A 12500-nucleotide genomic window follows, 5' to 3' on the forward strand; every position below is an offset into this window, starting at 1 on the left:
ACACCAGGACCAGAACCAGGCACGACACGCTTTACACCAGGACCAGAACCAGGCACGACACGCTTTACACCAGGACCAGAACCAGGCACGACACGCTTTACACCAGGACCAGAACCAGGCACGACACACTTTACACCAGGACCAGAACCAGGCGTGACACACTTTACACCAGGACCAGAACCAGGCACGACACGCTTTACACCAGGACCAGAACCAGGCACGACACGCTTTACACCAGGACCAGAACCAGGCACGACACGCTTTACACCAGGACCAGAACCAGGCACGACACGCTTTACACCAGGACCAGAACCAGGCCTGACACACTTTACACCAGAACCAGAACCAGGCACGTCACGCTTTACACCAGGACCAGAACCAGGCACGACACACTTTACACCAGGACCAGAACCAGGCCTGACACACTTTACACCAGGACCAGAACCAGAACCAGGCACGTCACGCTTTACACCAGGACCAGAACCAGGCATGACACACTTTACACCAGGACCAGAACCAGGCACGACACACTTTACACCAGGACCAGAACCAGGCCTGACACACTTTACACCAGGACCAGAACCAGGCGTGACACACTTTACACCAGGACCAGAACCAGGCACGTCATGCTTTACACCAGGACCAGAACCAGGCGTGACACACTTTACACCAGGACCAGAACCAGGCACGACACGCTTTACACCAGGACCAGAACCAGGCACGACACGCTTTACACCAGGACCAGGACCAGGACCAGGACCAGTCACGACACACTTTACACCAGGACCAGAACCAGGCCTGACACACTTTACACCAGGACCAGAACCAGGCGTGACACACTTTACACCAGAACCAGGACCAGGCACGACACACTTTACACCAGGACCAGAACCAGGCACGACACGCTTTACACCAGGACCAGGCAAACAACATGCTTTACACCACGACCAGGCAAACGCTTGGTAGGATCCCTTTTGCCACCAGAACTGCCTGAATTTTTGGTGGAATGGATTTAAGTGGAAATATTCCTTCAAGATTCAAGATCCATGATGGCAGCCAATCCGCTGCAAGGTTGACGTGCTGTGCATACAGAGACACAGATGCACAGCACTGCTGCACAACTTCAACAAGTATGGACAATCTCCTCTCATCAACAAGATGTTTCTTCCGACAGAACTGCCACTCAGGTGGATGTTTTTGTTCTCTGTAAACTCTAGAGACTACCCTACACCCCTGCCAGACCTCTTTGTTCAGCCTCCACAGGCCGCTTGGCACCTCCCCCTCTCCGAACCTCCACCTCACGCTCACGACTACTGTCTGTTCTGGCTCCACGGTGGTGGAACGAACTCCCCGTTGAGATCAGAACTGCAGAATCTCTCCCCACCTTCAAGCGCAAACTGAAGACGCACCTCTTCAAGCAGCACCTCTCCCCGTCCCTCCCTACCTCCCTGTGAACCTTAATTGTTGTCTTTCTGTGATTTACTTTTGTGTATCAGTATTTTTAGTTTGCCTAGGTAAGCAGTGTTTGGCTAGTTAAGGGGTTTGGTAATACTTTTGCTTTGTTTGTTGTTTGTTTGTTTGTTTAAAAAAAAAAAAAAAAAAAAAATTCAAATAGGCCCTGGTCCTTATCTTTGTTGTGCAGGTAGCAGTTGAAATTGTACTTCCCTCTAGGGTCTTTCAGCGCACTTATCCCTGGTTATGGGTATGCACTTTGTTGTACGTCGCTCTGGATAAGAGCGTCCGCCAAATGTCATTAATGTAATGTAATGTAGAGACTGGGCTCTGCGAAAGGCCCAGGAGAGCAGCGGTTTCCGACAGGCTGGAACTGCCACGCGCATACTACAGTCACTTAGATCAGGCGTCTCTGTCCATCGTAACGTTTGGTCAAACAACTAACATCTTCACCATGTCAGCATGCTTTATATGTTGAGTTGTAGCCAAGTGATGCACTGTTTGCAGAAGCAAGTTTTGCGTTAATAAGCGTTCCTAATAAAGTAGAATATAATAACTGAAGTATAATTAACGGGAAACTGCTTATTTAAATTCACGGTTAATTTCGATGGAAAGGATATGTTTAGGCTCCTTTAGGAGCGAGGTCTTCAGTCTCATTTTCACCCAATTCTTAGATCTTCAGGCCTTGGTATCTTTTTTCAGTGACAGCTGGAACACAACAGGAAAACTCATATTCAGTTCGGGCTTTACGACCATTAGATGCCTTTTAACATTAAACATTCGCTATTCATTTTAGCATTGCTGGAATAGCCATCAAGTTACATGATATTTCCCAGCTTCGAAATTCGCAGCCATCGAACGAGCAAGCTGACAGGAGTCCACAAATAACGAACAGCCAAACACCTACCTCTGGGTAGCCTGATGGCTAAAACGAAGGCTGCTTTTCAAGTTGAGAAAATAATGCTTGGCTAAAGAGTATGCAACCTACAAAGTGGGAACTTGCAGCTAACAATATCAGTGCATGCTAGACAGCTAGTCCTGACACATAGGATTGTCTACAAAGTAATACTGCATCTAACCATGCTAACATATTAGAGAACCATTCGAGAAATTAACTGACGGTAACATACCTGCCTTAGCCCGTATCAGTGCCTGTCACTCAGATAAACACACATCTCGTTGCTAGCAAGCTAGCCAGCCAATAGCAATGAGCCTTCTGTTCTCTGGACTGAAAGCTTTATTAGCTACACAGCTTCAAAGACGCAGTAAGCACAAAAGTCAATGCATCTAAATAATATACATCACTGACCAGCCACATTGAAAAAAAGCCGTTCTAATTTCGAATAAACTAGCTCACTAACTAATTAAACTTTTGGCAAGACAACTGGATAACGTGTGCCCACATATAAGTGACTTAGCTAGCTAGCCAACTAACGTTAGCCATGTTAACGTTACCTACCTTGCTAAGAGTGTAGAAGTTGCTTTTCTATGATATCGCGAGATTTTACAAAAGTGTGTTCTTTGGCAAGAATCACATTAGATATGTAACGCGTTTGGCAATTAAAACACGTATAACTTTGCCATTTTACGAAGTCTCACTGTTTTCAATTAATAACAAGTGTTCTACTAGCTACCTACCCAGCAAAATGCCAGAAAATGGTATCCCACTTCACACGCGTTTCTAGGCAACAGTTAACACGTAAGCTGAACAGCTAGCGACCACATCCAGCAAAAACAAAACATTAATTACATAATGTTATTTTTCTATATCCTACATGAAACTATTGTTTGTGGTGTCTGGTTTATGTTTTATTTAAAGACAAATCTCGGAATGTAAGGCAAAAATTTAAATGTTTACAGACTTGGCATCAGCCCCCTTTTTTAAAATTTCTTCTTTTCTTGACCAGTGGAATTCCCATGCTGCTTTGCGCCACTAACGAATTTTGGTTCGACTGCAGCGTTTAGGCGCCATTTTCGACTGAGGAAGCCATCAAGCAGCCAGACTTCAGACGAGAAAGCACTGGGACTTACTGAATTTAACTTTTTATTTCTCGGGACAGCCACGGATTGTTTTAAAACATTTCTTTAAAATTGTGGAAAAAAATCTGGACAACATTTCAGCTAAATTATTTGCGATCTGACGTTCAGGAAAAGGTAAACATTGCTACTTTACCTGGGTCTCAACTTCAAATGAAATATACTTGATGGGACTTTAGGTGTGTTTTTCTATGGAAGGCGTTTACACGTAGCTGGCTACTCACGTAGACATTTTAATAGGTGGATGTATTTTTTTAAAATATGTCATACCTGTATTGATGACTTTCTGGTTAGTAGCTAGTTGCTTTTGTACTATTTAGCTATACCAGCTAGCTTGCTAAGTTAGCCTCGGCAAGATAAATTCGTTTTCTAGCCTAGCTAAGGTTAGCTAACTATTTTGCGTTCATACACTTGCTAACTCATTAGCTTAATAGCTAGCTAGTAGTCATTTTAACTGACGTAATCACTTGCAGGTAATTGTTTTAATTGTAACCTTTTGCTTGTTATTCTAGCTTGATTGCTAGATGTATTCTATGTAACGGTAAGTTAACGTTAACTGTTAAACCTGACGATTGCTGATAACTAGACTAACGTTAGTGATACTAGCTAGCAGTTAGCTAACTTATTTAATAGCTTAACGCTCAACGAGTCTATTAAGTTAGCTATCGTTACTGACGCAGTTTTTCTAACGTTAACGTTACTTTAGCGCCAGCTCTTTTAATACAGTCACGCAGTTCCTTATTGACTGTTAGTGTGCTTTACAGCTAGCTAACTTATACCCTTTCCTTTCAGCACGTTTAGATGCCAGTTGTTTTGCCTCTAGAGGAATAGCTGCTTGCTCAGTAAGCTAATTTATTAGCCGAGATTCTAACTTCAGCCAACTGGGCAGCCAGCCCCGCTGGTTGTAACTTAGCATAATGTGACGTATTATTAGCTAGCTCACATAAATCATCCCTATAGCTCTGACATCATTTAATTTTGCATACCATCTAACGTTAGCGAGCGTTAACTGGAATGCTCGTAGGGAAAGAAAACCAATCAATGCTTTAAGATTTTACTTTAGTTGGTAACCTAGATAGCTAACGTTATTTGGTACTTTGTAGCCTATCAGTTTGAAACTTTATAATGATAATCGAAAATAATATAGGATTGGAACTCGACCGACCCGATTTGGTTTGGCAAAGATGCGTACATTTCATCGTTTGTGTTATTTATGAGTTCTGTCTTTCGTTACTGACAGCGAGAGACGTCACCATTTTCCGTCTTTGTAATGTGCTGGTAACGTGACGCTTTGTCTGATCCGTGCAATCGACTTGTCAGTTCAATTCTCCTTAAATTAAATCAGAAGAAACCATGTGTAGCAGTTTGCTAGCCAGTTATAGCAAGTTGGCTCATAAACGAAGTTGTCCAGCACAGCGAATAACTTTTGTTACTTTTCTATTTTTGGCAACAATATCGGGATGCGTTGAACTAATTGTGGATACATAACTAGTTGCCTACAATCGGCCCATTTTAAATCTAAAGCGTCGCCGTTTTCGTGTCAGGAAATCTGATATGTCTTCTCCGAGTGACAGAGGCCGCACTAATTCTGTCTAGAAAATAAAATGGTCTGTGGCTATTGCCAACTGGATTATCGCGAAAGGCCTCCTTGGGATGGTTGGATAACGGAGGAGGGGTACAAGGGTGCTCCTCTTTGACAAGTAGTAAGCGGGCGAACATGGGGGGTGGACGGACCGCAGCGCTGCTCGCTTCTCCTCGGATTTATCTGTTAACGTTGCCAATGTCCTCTTCAGGTCTAAAATCATGCCATCCAGAACGGCGAAAAGCTCCACTGCCGCTCGGCAGAAGGGGAAGGGGGTGCAGTCCCGGGATGACTCGGACGAGGAGTTGGACGTGCCCCCTGCAGAAATCAACTTGAACGGCCAAGGAGGAACACCAACAAATGGCAAGTAGCGACGGGTGTTTTTTTTTTTGATGGCTGTGTTTGCATCTAAATGAGTGGCGACTTTGTCTTGCTGACTTTGTTGTTATTTTGTTGCGTTGTACCTCACTGCGATAACACAGCTGTTTCCATATTATGCAGTTCGTTTGGCTAGCTATAGCAACCTCGTTCTTTCCACGGGCTTTATTCACAACATTGGGCTAGATGGCTGGCTAACGTCGCCGGGAATCGATAAATGTCTCCGGTGATTTTGAGCTGATTATTATGGTGGCGTGTGTGCGTCTGTTTCAAATTAGGCTAACTTTATTTAGGATAGACCAAGACTTGATTTAATATTAGTCTTGGTGCTTTGATTGGACTTTCTCTCGTATTTTACACAGTAAAATGAATGGACTGGAATTTTTGTGTGTCTTTTGGCATAAAGTTACATTATTTGACTTGGTCCAAGTACTCTTACTTTGTAGTTTTTTGGGGGGTTTTTTTGTCCATGCGAATGGACTGAAGTCATTTTGGTCTGTTGTAGGAACGCGTTAGTGTTTGTTTCTGAAAACTAACGTAACATTTGTTTAAGCAATTTATTTTGACGTGGATAATAGACTACTCATTACTGTTTTTGCAAAGCAATGTATATGCAAAGTAGGCACTGCTAGTGGAATTTTCTAAAGATGGTGGCATTGTTAATGCTCAATATCTCGGGACAGAGATGATTATGACAAATATAATGCAACCTGTTAGACGACTGGAAAAGTTATTATTTAAAAATAATCCTTCGAAAAAAGAGTTTAACTTAGTCTGACTGGACCGTTTTGGGGCAAAATTGCATGTATTAGACTGATATTGTACTTTATGTGTGGGTATTTTTACACGTAGCCATGTCCCGGTGGTGTTTGTTTTTACATTTTGAACAAAGAAAAGCGGCTGTGTAATTTAACTTCCGATCCTCCCCGCCGCCTTTGTTCCCCGCTGCGACCGTCCTCCCTGCGTTCTGTTTGTTTGTTTTTGCGTCTCCGCCCCCCCCCCAGCCCAGCCCAACCCAACCCAACCCAGCCCAGCCCCGCTGCCTGCGCCTAAACGTAAACGACACTGTAGGGTCTGAAAGTGTAAACTTTTCGCCCCAGATGCCGCTGCGCTAGCGCCCGGCGAGGCGGCTGATAACCGAAGTTTGGAAGAGATTCTCGGTAGCATCCCTCCACCCCCGCCCCCAGCGATGACCAATGAGCCGGGCGCTCCGCGCCTCATGATAACGCACATCGTTAACCAGAACTTTAAATCATATGCGGGCGAGCAGATACTGGGGCCTTTTCACAAGGTATGGTCATGTACCCGCCAAAACGCTTTTAATGCGTGTTTTAAGTAGGGCTTTATTTTCTTCATCGTTATTATTATTTTGCTTTCATTCTCCAATTGACTAAGAGGGCGAGACTGGTGTATTTTCTCATGAAAGGCTAACGTTTAATATTTTTTTAAATACTCTTGAGAATATGAACTTACATATTTCATGTTGATTGTGTTTGATTAATTTATTTCGAAGCACAAATGGGAAAAAAAATTATGTGTGGTTTTTTTTTTTACACTCCTCCATTTTGCAGCAGTTTTATAGACATTTTTTTTACACCAGTGGTCTGTTAAAGTTGATATTGTAAAATGCACAATTTCTGTGGTGTTGAAATGTGTGCCTGGTTATACATATTTTTTTATATTTAGTTTCTTTTCGATTTTACGCAGGTGTAGAAAATAATAGGCTGCCAAATAATTTTTCTTTTCTTTTTTTATTTAAAAAAATAAATGGTGTCATTGTAATGTGCTGAAAATAAGCCTCATCTCTGTGGTCTTGGAGAACAGTTTTCCTGAGGAAATGTTTTATATTTGTATACATTTTGCCCCTTTCTCTTCTGTAGCGCTTCTCCTGCATCATCGGTCCGAATGGAAGCGGGAAGTCCAATGTGATAGACTCCATGCTGTTTGTGTTTGGATACAGAGCCCAAAAGATCAGGTCCAAAAAGCTGTCGGTGCTCATTCACAGTTCTGACCAGCACCAGGACATCCAGTCCTGCACTGTGGAAGTCCATTTTCAGAAAATTATTGACAAGGTAAAAAAATAAATATAAAGGAAAAAAGAAAAATAAGCATATTATAAATATTTGTAGATCTGATACTCCTCTCTGACGGTTGTGTGACAGAGGGGGTTCTGGGTAATCTGATGTTGGCTATACATAGAAGGGATTAATCCTGTTTCACTCGATTTAAAACAAATTTCAATAGAATATTTTATTTTTATTTAATTTTCTCTGCTAGGAATGAGCTGCTTGGTTATTTACCTGATTCCATCTCAAAAGTATATCTGCTGTATTTAGGGCAATGGTGTATTTAGGACAGTGGTGTGTATAATTGGTAGCCTTAAAATTAACCCGGTTTAATTTGATTTGTTATATTATTTTTAAACCACATGAATTATATTATAAATATTTGTAGATCTGATACTCCTCTCTCTGATGGTTTTGTGTGACAGAGGGGGTTCTGGGTAATCTTAAATTGGCTGTATAGTCATGCACAGAAGGCTTAATGCACTGTACAGTACAATGCTGTATTTTCACAAGGTTTTTTATTTTTATTCCCTCACCTCCATTTTTATTTCATAAAAAAAAAAGAAAAAGAAAAAATATATATATATAATAATGGGTGAGCTCATTTTCCTGACCTTAGCTCAAATGCACCTCTGGTGTATTTAGGACTGTGGTGTAAAATTGCTAATCTTACAATTAATTTGATTTGATTTGATTTGATTTGCGTTCAATTTTATATTTAAAAAAATAAAATAAAATAAATAAATTACAATATAATTTTTTCCCTTCAACGCCTGATTCACTATGTGTACAGACTGGCTCCAGAATCACTGGCACCCTGACCAGCAATTAATAAAAATACTACACTCAAAATCTCACAATGTGAAACTTATTGTAGTTTATTAATGTTTCAGTGGAACCAACCAAAATTTCACATTTATTGAATAAAAAATAAATGCATTTCACCAAAATCAAGGTTCCATAATTATTGGCACCCCTGGTTTGGTGCATCCACCCCTGGCAAGGAAAACTGCATGGAGGCTTTTCCAGCAATGCTCGTCAGGCTTAAGGGGGGATTTTGGACCATTCCTCGATACGGATCCTTTCAGAACCCGTCACATTCATGGGTTTGGGCTTATGGACCGCGTGGCCCACAGGCTGCTGCTGGGCTAGAGTTCCTCGTGTGGTTTTGTGGTCACAGAACCATTTCGGTGTGCATTCTGAGGTGTGCTGTGGGGCAGTGTCTTGCAGAAAGTCTCCAGCCAGGTCTCGACCTCGAGGCCCAGGCAGCCGGGCTGTCGCTGAAATGGCCGGATAGTTGGTGGAATCCATTTTAGCACTGATATTAACCAGCGCCCCTGGACCTCTGGAATTAAACTGGCCCCGAAGCATCACTGACGTACAACCACATTTCACTGTGGGCATGAGGTGCCTCTCCTCGTGTGCATCTCTGCTTCGACACCAAACGTGCTGATGCTGTACCTGACCGGTTTAACAAACGTCATTTAAATGATGCTTGTACAAAGGTGCTGTGGTCATATGAGAGCAGAGTTGAGTGATTTGGTCAGATATAGCATGGGAATGTTTGGTGTTGAAGCACAGATACCCACGGTGAAATGTGGAGGTGGCTTTGAGGGCTGTTCTCACTGAAGCACAGATCCTGAAAGGATTGAATGAATTAAATGATGAAATTAACTTGTATGATTTTGGTTGGGTCCTTTGAAACATTAATAATATTTTTCACGTTACCGCTTTGAGTGCTTTTCAATTATATATTTATTTATTTATTTATTGTGCGTTGTCAGTCAGGGGTGCTAGCAGTTATGGAGCCCACAGTAGATATTATTTATTTATTTTTATTTTCCATAATTATGAAAGGCTTGGTAGTCTGCAAAGAAATATTTCATAAATGAAGCTCTGTCCATAGTCAAGCTAATTTATTTACTCTGATACAGATAAAAAAATGTATCTGTCTTTGTCGAAATTAAAGCATGTCATTGATCTGAATGAGACCCTGTACCATCTGAGCAGCAAGAAAACACATTCCTCTGAGGCTAAGGCTTGTGCTTTTGTCATTTTTATTTATTTTCTGTGTGAGACAGAAGATTATAAAACTGGCTCCACTTGTAGCTAAATAAACCAAATGCAGTTTAACAGATTTAAACATTCACATCTTTTAAAAATAAGTATTTTTTCTGTATCATTTGCATCATTTTTATAGATGTAGGCCTGTGTGTGTAGCTGTGCTAAAAGCAGTGTCCTATAACGGACAGGCCTGGCTGCTCTCTGGTGATTGTGTTCATCTTTTTGTTGGGTTTGAATGTTTGGTAAAAGCTGTTCTGCCCCTGAGCCGCCCCCGCTCTGCCCCGCAGGAAGGGGATGAGTACGAGGTGGTCCCCGGCAGCAGGTTCTGTGTGTCGCGTACGGCTGGGAAGGACAACTCCTCAGCCTACCACATCAGCGGCCGCAAGGCCACCTTCAGAGAGGTGGGGGCTCTGCTGCGGAGCCACGGCATCGACCTGGACCACAACCGCTTCCTCATCTTACAGGTACACACTCCCTGCAGGGGAAACCAGCCCGTCGCAAGGCAGGGTTAGAGTCCCTCACCAGCCCTTAGACTGCTCTAGCAGCGCATCATGGGGTCCAGTCCCTCACCAGCCCTTAGACTGCTCTAGCAGCGCATCATGGGATCCAGTCCCTCACCAGCCCTTAGACTGCTCTAGCAGCGCATCATGGGGTCCAGTCCCTCACCAGCCCTTAGACTGCTCTAGCAGCGCATCATGGGGTCCAGTCCCTCACCAGCCCTTAGACTGCTCTAGCAGCGCATCATGGGGTCCAGTCCCTCACCAGCCCTTAGACTGCTCTAGCAGCGCATCATGGGGTCCAGTCCCTCACCAGCCCTTAGACTGCTCTAGCAGCGCATCATGGGGTCCAGTCCCTCACCAGCCCTTAGACTGCTCTAGCAGCGCATCATGGGGTCCAGTCCCTCACCAGCCCTTAGACTGCTCTAGCAGCGCATCATGGGGTCCAGTCCCTCACCAGCCCTTAGACTGCTCTAGCAGCGCATCATGGGGTCCAGTCCCTCACCAGCCCTTAGACTGCTCTAGCAGCGCATCATGGGGTCCAGTCCCTCACCAGCCCTTAGACTGCTCTAGCAGCGCATCATGGGGTCCAGTCCCTCACCAGCCCTTAGACTGCTCTAGCAGCGCATCATGGGGTCCAGTCCCTCACCAGCCCTTAGACTGCTCTAGCAGCGCATCATGGGGTCCAGTCCCTCACCAGCCCTTAGACTGCTCTAGCAGCGCATCATGGGGTCCAGTCCCTCACCAGCCCTTAGACTGCTCTAGCAGCGCATCATGGGGTCCAGTCCCTCACCAGCCCTTAGACTGCTCTAGCAGCGCATCATGGGGTCCAGTCCCTCACCAGCCCTTAGACTGCTCTAGCAGCGCATCATGGGGTCCAGTCCCTCACCAGCCCTTAGACTGCTCTAGCAGCGCATCATGGTTTGCAGGACTTAAGCACCACTGCGAATCATCTTCTGCTGCTTCAGGATGTTAAGGCCGATTCAGGCGTGCTGTGGCGGGGGGTTCCAGGCCGATTCAGGCGTGCTGTGGTGTGGGGGTTCCAGGCCGATTCAGGCGTGCTGTGGCGGGGGGTTCCAGGGGAAGGGGGGGGGGGTCTCTCTGGGAGGGGACGCTCGGGTTGGAGGCGGCCGTGGTCTGCCCTCCCCACTCTAGCAGCACGTAAATATTGGTGTGAGAAAATCCCAATATTAGCTGTGCTGCCTCAGTGTGGGGGGCTCCAGCTCCTCTCTGCCCCCCCGGCCCCCCGAGGGGCCCATCGCTGGGCCTGTCTGTTGGGGCTGCGCAGCCCGTCCACGTGGATGCACTACATGAGTTATTGAGCTGATGCTTTTATCCAGAGTGACTTACACTTGATTATACTACGCAGGGGCCCACCCCCCCTGGATAAATACAGGGTTAAGGGCCCAAGAGCCGTTTCCAAGCAGATCGTCTCATGGCCGCTTGCTAGATGTGTTTGAAGTGCCATGTGTGTACAGACACAAACATTATTTTTTTTTTTTTGCAATTGCTATTAGTCAGTTTTCCTTAAGGTTCTCTTCCACTGAAAAATAAAATCATCCCTCCTTTTGGGATAATACCACTTCTTGAATGATTACTCCATGTGTATGGTGAAATGAGTGTAATTATTAGCCCTTTCTATCTTTGTCGATTTTTCTCAGCCTGATTTTGGACAATATTGCAGGAGCATTTTTCTCTGTTCGTAGTCATCCTATCCTCATGAACCTTTGCCAACCATAGCCAATGTAGGGGCGGGTACAGCATCACAAATCTCATCCTTAGATCCTGAAATTACATTTTTCCTCCAAAAAATGACTATTGGGCACTGGTGATAAAAAATTAGTAAATTAAATGTAAAAAATGGCAATCTTTAAATATGTGTTAGATACAATGAAATAATTATAATGATATCCAACTTGGTTCAGATTATAGACTGCGACAAAAATCTTAGAATTTGTTTAGAAGTATGCAAATGAACTAATTTACCTATTTTGTCAATTTATATTTTTTCAAGTCCATACCACATGATAATTAAAGTATGTACCTCAGGGATGACCTGGAGGACCAAAGGTGTGTTTTTGGTGGAACAGAACCTTAGAGTGGACCGCTCATTTTTACATCTTCAGAAAGTGCTACGTTGCTGTACATTTATTGTATTCACTTTTTAATTTTTAATTGTAATGAAGTTTTGAGCTCTTAGTTTAGCGTAACGCCTCTTTCAGACGGCTAATTATAATGGCTGGCTTGCTTTCAGTAATATGAAGCATTTATTGTTCTTGGAGTATGAAGTGAGTTCCTCTCTTCCCACTGCTTCCATTTCACCCTGTCAGGGCTAAAGTAGCAGTTTCATTCAATTAAAAAAAATATCTCTGGTAGTACATGGCTTTCAGGGCCCAGCTGTTGAGGTATAATTGCAAGGTTTAT

The 12500-nt window shown here is 43.8% G+C and overlaps 2 protein-coding genes across 2 annotated transcripts in view; one reads left to right on the forward strand and one right to left on the reverse strand.

The window, feature by feature from the left end:
* The window catches only part of ift80 (intraflagellar transport 80 homolog (Chlamydomonas)), a 67989-nt gene extending 64907 nt beyond the window's left edge, over nt 1-3082 (reverse strand). The window contains 2 exon segments of the mRNA XM_061216847.1: nt 2070-2160; nt 2912-3082. Of these exon segments, the coding sequence (XP_061072831.1) occupies nt 2070-2109 (40 nt within the window). The 5' untranslated portion in view covers nt 2110-2160; nt 2912-3082.
* Nucleotides 3083-3408: 326 nt separating this feature from the next.
* The window catches only part of smc4 (structural maintenance of chromosomes 4), a 27433-nt gene continuing 18341 nt past the window's right edge, over nt 3409-12500 (forward strand). Inside the window, exons 1-5 of the mRNA XM_061216846.1 lie at nt 3409-3606; nt 5283-5434; nt 6550-6740; nt 7330-7521; nt 9867-10043. Of these exons, the coding sequence (XP_061072830.1) occupies nt 5293-5434; nt 6550-6740; nt 7330-7521; nt 9867-10043 (702 nt within the window). The 5' untranslated portion in view covers nt 3409-3606; nt 5283-5292. The remainder of the gene's footprint in view (nt 3607-5282; nt 5435-6549; nt 6741-7329; nt 7522-9866; nt 10044-12500) is intronic.

The sequence above is a fragment of the Conger conger genome, chromosome 13, assembly GCF_963514075.1.
Source record: "Conger conger chromosome 13, fConCon1.1, whole genome shotgun sequence".
Taxonomy (NCBI): domain Eukaryota; kingdom Metazoa; phylum Chordata; class Actinopteri; order Anguilliformes; family Congridae; genus Conger; species Conger conger.